General features: G+C 28.4%; 2 protein-coding genes across 2 annotated transcripts in view; one reads left to right on the top strand and one right to left on the bottom strand.

Moving 5' to 3' along the window:
• Positions 1–12,588, top strand: part of LOC145180677 (uncharacterized) — an 83,942-nt gene that overhangs the window by 51,160 nt on the left and 20,194 nt on the right. Inside the window, exons 21-22 of the mRNA XM_090082091.1 lie at positions 2,467–2,595; positions 4,004–4,050. Of these exons, the coding sequence (XP_089938217.1) occupies positions 2,467–2,595; positions 4,004–4,050 (176 nt within the window). The remainder of the gene's footprint in view (positions 1–2,466; positions 2,596–4,003; positions 4,051–12,588) is intronic.
• LOC149891385 (uncharacterized) lies at positions 624–1,517 on the bottom strand. Its single transcript, XM_090081719.1, has one exon. It carries the CDS (start codon positions 1,398–1,400, stop codon positions 720–722), a length of 681 nt encoding a protein of 226 aa, XP_089937845.1. The 5' UTR covers positions 1,401–1,517; the 3' UTR covers positions 624–719.

Raw genomic sequence — 12,588 nt, 5'->3', positions numbered from 1 at the left:
CATTTTTTCATATTTTGCAGTTGTTGACTGCACCAGAATAAAATTTCAAAAATGTATCACTTTGAAACTACCGTGTATCGATCGTAAAACATAAAACATGTCTTAATAAGAAAATTAATTTGCAATTAGCGAATTTTTATTTTGCGGATTCTCTCTGACGTTCGGATTTTTATTATTACCAATCAGTCCTACAGGTATATGCACCGCAAAAACTATTTCACCCCAAAAACCATACTGTTACTTATTGGAATGTAGGTCGTCCGATTTACACCTAAAAAGTATAGATGTTTGATGTTTTTTCATTAAAATGTTCAAGGTAATAGAAAAATAAATCAGCTTTTCTATTTTATAGCTTTAAGTGATTATTTTAAGCCTTTTCTAAAAATTTCTCTGGTTTTTCAAACCAAATATTTCAGTAAAAACACCATAAAACATGTAAATAACAGATAAAGTTTGCAAAGTTGACTTTTTTATGAGCCCTAAAGTGCCCTTTTCAATAATAATCATAAAGTTAAATTCTTTTGCAGTATTATTTTTTACATTTTTGAGCCAAGTTCAACCTAATAGTGATGTGGTTTTTGGGGTGGATTTAGAAAATAAACTTAAAAGTCAAAAACCACAACAAAAATAATAAAAAATTCTTTATAAAAAAACTATTCGTCCCTCTCTGATGTATTTCTATTTGAACTGAATAAACTTTTCCTTGGATTTGTCCCTGTTTATTGCAAAGCTGCAGCAGGAAAAATCGTTGCAGGTTTGTTGCCCTCAACTCGACACGCTAACTTGCTGCACTGAGATTTTAAAATATTGTGGCAATTTGAACATTCCCTAAAAATTGCTACTTTACAAATATTTTCAGTACATACACATATCTCTTTACATTTAATAAAGACTTTCTTTACTTCTTTTTTTTCTGTATTTTGCAATTGTGTTTGAACCTTTTGTTCTTTCTTTTCATTAATCCTTGCAAATAAACTCAAAATGTCTTTAGCTTTCATCGACCCATGAACTTGAGTTATTTGTGTTGAACAGGTAGATAGATTTGGTTTTACTTTTCTAATAGCCATAAATCCTGGTATCTCCTCAAGTTGAATGCTCTTCTTGTGCAGCTCATTAATCAATAATTGAGCACTTTCAAACTTTTCATTCCAATACAATGCTGATCCTCTTCTTCCATCAGGGGAGACAACAAATGATGAATCAGGGGAAGTCAATGTTGATTGCATGAGTGAAACTGATGCCTCTTCAGGAGTCTCTATGCAATTATCTGCTCTATCAAACTTGTCCTGCTGCATAAATTCAATGCTCAAGGCTTCATTGGTTACACCAACTCGCTTTGCAGCTTTTAGGAGAGTGGATTTTTTTGCCCATTTATCCCATATATTTGCTAGAATAAGCATGAATTATTTTCCCATATATTTGCTAGAATAAGCATGAATGATTCTTTGTTTAGAGAATTTGCCTCAGCAAACATTTCATCTCTTTCTTTTCTATATTCATGATGATTATTTTTATTTAATTGCTCAAATAGTTGTGTAACCCCTGTTGTATCTGGTGGGGTTTATTTACCTTGTTCCAAAACGTAAAGTAAACTTTGTTGTCATTTTGAAAATATTTTTTATTTTTTATTTCTGTATAGCAAACAAAATATATATACATAAGTTGCTTTGACAGTAATTTATAGCAAATACAAGTAAACTTGATAAAACTGCTACATGTGGTATAGTTATGTATAACAAGAATATTTAATATATATATACAATTTTAAGAATAATTATTGGGTAGTAAAGAAAAACTAATGTGGTTTTTGGGGTGCGTATGATGTGGGTTTTGTAGCGAATAACATGCTAAATAAAAAAATAAGTTTAAAATCACAAATAAAATCAACTCAGAATAAAATACAACTACCGCAAAACAAATCCTGAAGCTTAAACTTGTTTGGAAAAAGTTTTATTTGAATTTTTGTTGATGTGGTTTTTGAGGTGCGCATCGAAAAAACAGTGAATTTTTGACATGGTAAAAAGTAGAAACCAATCATAAATAATTTTCAGCAGCCCTCTGGAAGGAGTTATTTATCGTAGTAGTAATAAAAAGTATTAAGAAAATTTGTAAATATAAATTTGTAAAAATATATTGTCCATGAGAAAATACGAGTATGCCATCATTCGTACGGTTTTTGCGGTGCACCAACCTGTATTTGGAATTCTTAATCTACAACAATTCGTTCAACAAATCAACATGCCTACTTTTCTTCATCTATATTCCTTACTACAGCTTCTTACTACAAACAACTGACAAATAAAATATTTAATTATTAAAAACGCCGCCATCACGCTATATAAGTTTTTAAAAACTTTAGAGCGTTAATTTCAAAAACATCACTTTCGAAATTATTTCAAGAGCGGCATTTGCCCAAAATCTTTAAGCTTCTATATTTAAATTTTTTGTTTATTTTTTGTTTTAAAGGCTATTTTTAAATCTATTTTATATGATGATCCACATTGTAAACTGATATCTTATTATCTCCGTGTTACATATTATGGTTTAGCAAATTACTTTTTAACAGACTTCAGAAAGCATTTTAGAGCATTCTTGGTAATTAAGTCAGAATAGTTGGTCCAAATCATTTTGTCTATTAAGGCCTAAATGGTAATCTTTCAATGTTTATCCTTCACTACAATGGTTATCATTATAAAATCTTTTTAGAATTCCTACTATGAACATAAAAAAATGTGAATTTACATTCTTCTTACAGATGATCAAAGTTGTTATGCTTTTGATGAACTTTAGAAAGAATGTATGAATACAAGACACTGATCTTAAACCAAGGCTATGTTAATTTACTTTTGAAACGCAGAGTATTTCCAGACCAATTTAAATAAAATAACTTTTAGAATATGCATTTGTTTCAAATAGAACTCTATGCATTATGTCATTTCTAAAACTTGTCAAAGGCTTTCATTAGAACACAAAAATTGTATGATTTTCTTTAAAGTTTCTAGTAGGTACCATTTTAGACGAAATCGTTTATTTTTGAGTGGATTTTGATTCATCGGCGATCTGATTGGGGTTATAAGGTATTTTGTGAGTTGGGGGCTAGAAAAACAAGTTACTTAACTACACGTTCTATGTTTATCATTTTTCAATAATTAGTTAAAAAGCTTTTTATTTCGGATAGAAGTCTAAATAAAAAACAACGATTTAAAAAATTTTAATGAATATTGATTTCCGACTTTTGTGTTTAAATTACACTTCTCGTTTTTGTTAAATTAAAGTTCATATTGTCGTAAATTTATTTTCTAAGCGAAAATTATTAAGAAAGTTTTCATTTATCAAATCATTTGAAAATCAACTAATGAGTAAAATTTTTTTCCTCGGATTTAACTGATGGCTGATGATTAAAGCACTTTAAAATGACAGTGGTCAGATCTACCAGAGCCAATTAACAGATATACGATAAAAATAAGAATTATATAAAAAAGCCATGCTGGTATGATGAATGAGAATATAAAATTCTCGCTAACATGAGAAATGACTTTGTAAAAGTCGTGAAATTTATCAATTTCATTAAGTTTAAAAATACAACTATGACAAATCTGCTGAAAGAATCAAGGGACATTATTATTATCATCCTCAGAAAAAATGATAAAAACGCATAATGAATATAAAACAAAAATCTGAAAGGAAACTTTGTTATAAAAATAAAATATTTTAAAATTTCAAACAAATTTTTTTTTATAAAACCTTCTTTCCTTTTTAATACTTAAAATATTACCTTTTTACTGAGTGCTGATATTTCTAATTTCGTAAAATTGTAATTTATTTCATTAAGTTGAAAACATTCTGAAAGTATATGTTAAGCGTATGATTACAAGTAACAAACACAATTAGCTTGTGAGCAAACTGTAAACCTGAGTAATCGCGTAAACAACAAAATAAAAAAAAACAAAAAAAAAAAACAAATTTTATTGTAGATTTACATTTTAACTAAAAAAGTAAAAAGCATATATTTTGGATATCTAGTTATAATCCTTTGTCAGTAACAATACGGTAAGTATGTTATCAAGTATTGTAATTTTTTCAAACCTAAATACAAAAAAAAAATTTTTTTTAAAAAAAACTACAACACCATGTATTTTTGCTAAAATGTTTAGGTAAAAATTAACATCCCAGAAAAAAAAAATTTTAAAGTTTTTTATTATACTTTTCCCCTGGACCTGCAAAATCGGCTGTTTTTGATGGTTTTTGAGAATTTTTCTTCCAAAAAAGTGCTTAGGGGGTAAGGATAGAGTGGACCTGAAATTTTTAGGAAGTTGTTTTTTTAACATTTGCCCCAAATCTAGAGTGTATGGTATTTTAGATTTGAAAATTTCCTCAAATTGACTACCCCTAATGTATATATATATATATATATGTATATATATATATATATATATATATATATATATATATATATATATATATATATATATATATATATATATATATATATATATATATATATATATATTTGGAACGGTTTTCACAGTATCAACCAGAAAATTTATGGTAACTGCACTGATAAAAGCCAATAGTTCAAGTAGTGAGACACGTAATAATTCTGTTATTACTTTATGATTTTTACAAACAAGTGGCAGACCAGGCAGAAACACTAACTAAAACTGACTGGTAAAGCCTGCTTCAAAAAACCATGACTAAGAGGTCGAAATAAAAATACTAACAAACTTGAAAATAAAATTTAACGTATATGCTAGGATAATCCTTCACTTAAGATACATCGGCGACATACAGTATTGGACAAAACATTTGCAACCAAATAATGCTAATTTAGTTTCTTTATATAAAAGTGCTGCATTTTTTCAATTTAGAGAAATTACTATGTAACTGTTTAGAGACAAAGTTCTTCAAGTTTTATTCATCACAAAGTTCATTATTTGTACACGAAAATTAATAAATTAATCAAAAGTATTAAAAAAAGTTGATTTCCTTCTGGACAAAACAAGTGCAACTCGACAAAATGTTGACCAAGCTGTATTTCGCTATCAATATTTCGTGGCGAATCCTTTGTTGTCGATCACAGCCTTGCATCTTTGAGGCATAGATTCGATCAGGTGATTAATGAAACTTTGTGGAATCGCTGCCAAGGCCTTTTGGATTTTTTCAAACAGTTGATCCTTATTACGAACACCTTCACGATTAGTTCTGCGGTTGACGATCTCCGACAGGTTCTACTTTTGCAGTGTGTTTCGGATCGTTGTCTTGCTGAAAAACCCATTTTATTGGCATATTCCATTCAGCATGAGGTAGCATAACATCTTTCAGGATATTTTTATACATGAAACGGTCCATTATTCCATCGCTTCGATGTATTGGATCTAGACCGTTAGCAGAAAAACACCCCCAGACCATTACATTGCCTCCACCATGCTTCACGGTCTTATGGCAGTAACGTAAATCGATGCGTTTTCCGGCCGGTCGACGTACACGGCAAATGCCATCGCTCCCAATGATGTTGAACTTAGATTCATCACTGAACAGAACAGTTCACCATTTCTGCACATTCCAGTCAATATGAGATGTAGCAAACAGGAGCCTTTTCTTCTGGTTTTTTAGTGAAATCAGCGGTTTCTTTGCAGGGCGTCGAGAAAACAATCCGGTTTCAACAGCACGTTGTCTGATTGTTCGGTCCGATACAGGCAGCTCTAATTGCTTTTGTATCTCGACTGATGATATCCAGGGATCCTTCTTGACGGATCTGACGATCATAGAATCCTCTCTAGAAGTGGTGGAACGCCGTCTTCCACCTTTGTTATCAGCTGCCAACTTCCCCGTAGAACGATATTTGGAACATAGTCTTGATACGGTCCATTTTTTCACGCGATATTTATCACAAATACTTTTTTGTGACATTCCACTTACGTAATCGCCTGTAATTTTCTTTCTTAGTTCGAATCCAAGACTGTCGGGAGCCATTTTTGCACTTGAAGTCATAAAAATAATAAAAATAAATAATCACGCTTCTTAAAGCTTACCGTGTTACATTTACCTAGTGATGATACAATAATGCTCTGTGGAACACAACGTCTTGGTTGGATGTGGACTGTATTGATACAATGAACCACTTGTTGTATTTCACTTCTTGTATTGATGTTCTTCGATAAAACACTTTGATAAAACTCACTTCGATAAACTGTCTTGATAATACTGACTGATTGACTTCCATATACTGACTGAATTACATGTCGATTTACATGTCTCTTATATAGTAAAATGAACCTGTGTGAACCTGTTCTGGAAGATTCTAGATGCTTCTTTTCGATGCTTCTGGAAGCTTCTGGATGCGTCTGAATGCTTCTGAATGTTTCTGGATATTTCTGGATGCTACTGAATGCTTCCAGATGCTTCTTCTGGAAATTTCTGGAAGCTTCTGCATGCTTCTGGAAACTTCTGGAAATTTCTGGATACTTCCTTTAATTATTAAAAAACTTCCGTGACGTTGACACGGACCAGACTTAAGAAAATGAAACAAACCAAAAAAGTTGCACTTGTTTTGTCCGCTGCAAAATGGCACTTGTCAACGAAATTCTGCCTGTGTGCTGTCACCTGTCAGCTGATTGCTCATGTCATGGCATGCTATGACTCCAGACTCCTGAACTGTTTGCTGTGGTAGTATAGTTCGTTTCGTTTTTAAGACATGTAAAATTAGGAAAACTTTTTAGCATTGTTCGATGTTGGTTGCAAATGTTTTGTCCAATACTGTATATAAAAGTATCGGTTTAGAAAAGCAGATGCTGTTGGGAGAATTTCATGAGCAGATTTTTAGGATAATTTTATAAAGAGATTTTATGAGAAGGTATTTTAAGATTTTTTAATGAAGATTTTAGGAGAAAATTAAAAAGGACTTTTTTTAGGAAGATTTTATGGTAGAATTGATAAGAGACTTGGGAGTTTTTTACAGACATTATTTGGAAAAGGAGGAAGACTTTTTAATATATTTCCTGTTTTTATATAGAAATACAACTTTGCTATGAGTCCAAATGTGGCGAGAGAAAATTTTTGAGTGACTTTTGATTGCATAAAATTATTTGTATTAACAAATTAATATCTTTAATTGTAATTTTTGAACATTGGCACGTGTAGATGTAAAAGGTTTTATTTCCGGCAAATTTAAATTTGTTTTTAAGGTACGTAGACAATCGGAGGAATCAATGATTATTTTAACATAAAGTGTTACAGTTGTGACCATTTTTAAAGAAATAAAAAATTTACAAAAGCAATGAGTTCATAGTCATTTTTCCTTCCTACGCAAACTTAAGCTATCTAAAAAATACAATTATCTGCCGCCAACCTGCACGTGCGCAGATTTTAACAGAAACGGAACCCCGGCGCTACAAACAAAAACTCAAATAAATGAAGGCACCAGTCAGTTATCTTTCTAATTAACTGTTAAGTTCTGTTTTCAGCCTGATGTGATGTGCATTGTAATGTTAAGAATAGAAGTAATAATAATAATAGTAAATGTAATAATAGTAATATTAACAAAACTATATCAAAAATAATGGTAGCAAAATGTATAGAGCATCATGACTAAATAAATAATCTTTTTTTCAAGTTTTAATTGAATCAATATAATTTAGAAAATTTTCTTAAAGTAAAGTTCACATTTTTTTTTTTCTCAAATAAAAAGTGTGAATGATAAAACATATTTTGATGTGAAATTATTTTTTAAAACTGTCAAATCTTTTTTAATTTAAAAGTTATCAGAGAGTCACAAGCTGATAACTATTTTTTAAAGTTTAGAATATCTCTTTAGAAAACCAAACTTCACCTTTTTACGCGCGCCTAACAACTTCCATGCTACGGTTTTTATCATTACTTTGTCCAAAAATGCTTTCCTAATGTAGATATTTAAGCTAGAAAATGAGCTGCTTTGCAAAATGCATGCATGAAAAAACTCAGATCCAAAATGATAGTCTTAACATGATAGGAACGAGTAAGGAAAACTAAAATTTGTTTTATGCTACATTTGGAATTTGCAGCATTCGACGTTATTTCAAACTTCAATATTAGCAGAAAAGCATTTAGAATGACTTTAAAAAAACTTTACATAATTATGATAAAAAATTTTTACATAATTATGATAAAAAAATCAAGTAATTATGATAAAAAACTTTACATAATTATGGCTGGAATAACGAAATTAAATTACGTTTAAACCAATCGTCATATAAAATTCAATAGGAAGTAAAGTTTGAATAAAAAAACAAAGATGATAAAGAAATAAAAAAGCAATAACAATTAACTCATTATGTTACTGAGGGTTTTAAAATATTTTTGCATAATTAAACTGTTTTTTTATCTATAGCCAAAGTTTAACTTTGAATACTCTATCAGAACATGAGATATTTTAGAAAGATACGATGTACATAATTTCTCATATCCCACATTATATTTGAATGTCATGACAGCATAACTATCCATAATTTTACAATTCTAATTTTCAGCATTACGTATTCTAAAGTGATAGAGGTCTATAAAAATAGACTGATAGACTTCTAACACTTTTGAAAACGTAAGGCTGAAAAAAAAATTTCTTAATACAGCCAACAACAATATAATAGTTTCTTAATTGAAGTATAATTAAAATGATAGTAATATTTACTATTGGTTCTTCTCGTTTTACTTCATAAATAGAATAAAATATTGTTGTTTGGATGAGATGATTAACAATATTACAATATCTACTCATAAATTAATAGTTTATGATTAGGATAAAATATGATCATCTGAATAAAAATAAAATGAAAAAAATGAAAAATTCTAATAACAACACTTTAAGTTCTATTCGAATTACTGAAAATGTTAATAATGGTGTTTTTGGTTCAGATGAAATTGATTTTTTTTTATTGAAAGCTTTAGCCCTGGCCATTTATGTTGCCTCTGGAGTACGTAAGGATAAGCAAGGATTATCTTTCATAAATTTATAGTACCACTTTTCTGCAATTTCCTTTTCTCAGTTTTTCAGCGAGTTATTAGAAAAGTTTTCTTAAATCAATTGCAATAAGCCCAAAAATAATCAACTATGATAGTTAATTTCCAAAGACCTTGAGTACCTTCATATTATTTATCATTATTCGATGCCAATCTTTTCAAATATGTTGTTGCTTTAGGTCGAAAAAGATTGTATTTTGTGAAGTGCATTTATCAGAATATCTTTTATGTAATATGATAATTATGTTACGTAAAACAAAAAATGCATGCTGTTTTATAGAGTTTTGCACACTCGACAAGAATCGGTTTCAGTCACTATTGTTTCGCACAAAATCGTTTATAGTGCTCATAGCTTCTTCTCTCTTTTTATTAACGTGTGATGATTTTTCATTTTCGTCTATCTTTTTACGTGCATTCTGTCTTATATCTTCCCTCATCTGTCTATACCTTGTCAACTCACTTAGATCAATAGAAAAACTGTATTAATGAAACAAAATTATCTTTGAGGGCTTTTGAAACAACTTGTTTTATCTTTTCATGTTTTTAGTCTTTTTAATTATCTACTTATTACCACATTAAATTAGCAAATTCATCAGCAATGCTTAGAAATCCTGAATTTTAAATTGACGGTATAATAGCTACTACTGCTGATGCTTCAACAATAATGGATAGTAATCCAGCACCAGCAACATTTAACTCTATAGATATAACTGTAAGCATTGTGTTTTATAATATTTTTTGCTCAATTGTTTTCAAAATTACAAGTTCAGATTCTAATAAACATTGTAGTTGATTCTTTCATTCAATTTTTTGAAATCTGTGTCCAGATCCAAGAGCACGACTATCATCCTTGTCTTGTTGAGAAGCACTTAGAAGTTTTAGATTTTTCAATAAAATGAAATTTGACTATGTCATTTTATTGCAAAAAAATGCGACAAAGGTGGTTTTTTCAGATCATGATTCAATGATCTAAAGTACAACAATGGCAGGACTGATTCCAAACCAAAACTATTCAATCAAAAGAAGATAAATGATGTCATTTGAGACTCAAACCTGCCTAAAGAATGATCAGAAGAATTTTTTGCATCCAGATTTTAAAAAAAAGCAACCTACTAGAGCGAGATGTCAATGATACTCCGGGACTCTTTTACTTGATAACTCAACCATACAATACTTCTGACAAGCGTCTTTTTTTATCGATTCTTCCCTAAGAATTCTCAAAGCAGTTTTGCTGCATAATGTTTATATCTTACCTTCTACACTCATAACACATTCAGTTTGTTTTAAAGAAACTTATGATTAATTTAATTAATATCTTCATATTCAACGAAAATATTTAACTCTTTATGCATAACTTAGTTTAATTTGAGTATATATGATGTATCATTTTAATTGTAAGATGCAATTAAACATTTTACATGAATTGTGAAAACTTACAAATTTGAGATATTTGCTGATTCTAGCAACGTCGCTGGCTTTCAGATTAGGTTTTTGTATGGAACTTAAGAACAATAATTTGACGTTAATTTTATTTTTCGGTTAAGTTTTGGAAAAGTTTTAAATAAATGTAGTAAAACATAAATAAACCATAATAAACCATTCATCTTTAGGCAATTAGAAAGGCCGCCCGATAATTTTATGAAAGATATTAATAGCGGTGATATTGAAAATTAATCTTTCTTCAAAACTGAAAACTTATTGCTATTAAGCTTCTGCGTATCATTATCGGCATATCTTAACTAATCGATATTGTGTTACGATAACGATAAAATTATAGAAATTACCTTACGATATGGGCACGCAAAAATTATCGTAATTTAGCTTCTATAGCTATTTGTAATGGTTATCGCTTCAAAGTATGTTATGTAAATTGTTATTTCTTTGTACTTTTTGAACTTCACCGAGAATTAAGCAGTTAAGGCGATAATTATATTTAGTAACTTCACAATGCTTTTTAATAATTAAAGTATATAAATTATTAATTTAGACTGTTTATATATATATATATATATATATATATATATATATATATATATATATATATATATATATATATATATATATATATATATATATATATATATATATATATATATATATATATATGTTTATTATTTATATCTATATACATTTATATTTATTTATTTATTTACATATATTTATATATATTTATATTTATTTATATATTTATATATATTTATATTTATTTATATATTTACATATATTTATATATATTTATATTTATTTACATATATTCATATATATTTATATATATTTATATTTATTTACATATATTCATATATATTTATATTTATTTATATATTTACATATATTTATATATATTTATACAAATGTAAATATTTATATTTTTATCAATTATCCATAATTTAATCACAAGTATTTTATTACTAAACAAACAAAACCGATAACAAATTTTAAAAAAAATGATAAACAATTTTTTTTTTTAAAGTTTAAAAATGTCTTACCAAAAAATTATTGAATAAGGGCAAATTTTGGTTTAAAATTATTATATTTTTATGTATTCATTGTAAAACATATAACAATGTTTGTTTAAAGTTAAACTTTATTGAAATGAAACGAATTGGCCTTTTTTCGCAGTAACGAGTTGCTACTGGTTTGTCATAACTTTACGAAAACATATCGATTTACTTAAGACGATATAATATCGAAACTATAACGATAATATTTACGATAACTAATATCGTATAGAAATGTTATCGGATTTTCATAGTTTTGATTTCAGGAGCTTAATTGCTATTGGAATAAGTTTTCAATAAACTATCAATTTGTTCTGTCATTTAATTTACAGAAAAATATTGGTCTCTATTTTTCATATCCATTTAGATAAAACTTTTAAAAAAAGGTCGTCTAGAATGGATTAAAATGATGTATAAAGCATAATTTTTCAAGTATATTTTATAAAAAAAGTTAACCTAATACAAAAGCATCAGATGAAGTCTTTAAAAGCGTGTTATTCCACGATATGAACTATTCTGCTTTTCTTAATTTTACCCGCCAACTTTTTTATTACATTTATATAACCGTACGATTAAATAATACCATTAGAGCTGTTTAACTCAAGTCCAAAACCAAATCTAGGGGTGGGATATGGTGAGCTCTATTCCCTTTCTTTATCTCAAGGAAAATAACAGCACCCTCGTTAAATATTTTTAAAAGTGAAATAAAATTCATAAAACCATTTTCAACATATTTAGTTTGTTTTAAGTAACTTCAACATGCACCTTAATGATAAAAAGTGAAATATTTGAGTTGTTGTTAGTGACTGATTTTAGATAAGACGAACACTTTGTTCTATTATCAAAATATAACTGGAATTAGACAGTATTATTGAACCAAGTCATGGAAACTATTTAAAAACTAAACTCAGTCAAAGAAAAGAAGAACTTAGTAAGTCACAGGATTTCACTGAAGATATTTCTGAGGTAAATGTGAGTTAGACATTAATTCTGTAGCTTCAAGTGAAGAGATTTTTGAAAGATTGATATTTTTAGATTATCCATAAATTTGAAACAATCATTGCTTAAGTGACATTAGAATCGAGTGAGAAATATATTG

The sequence above is a fragment of the Hydra viridissima genome, unplaced genomic scaffold, assembly GCF_058129835.1.
Source record: "Hydra viridissima isolate aposymbiotic clone 2 unplaced genomic scaffold, HvirCarnegie_v1 scaffold_3, whole genome shotgun sequence".
In the NCBI taxonomy this organism is placed as follows: Eukaryota; Metazoa; Cnidaria; class Hydrozoa; order Anthoathecata; family Hydridae; genus Hydra; species Hydra viridissima.
The sequence above is the reverse complement of the archived record's forward strand: the minus strand, read 5'-3'. Positions and strand labels throughout refer to the sequence as shown.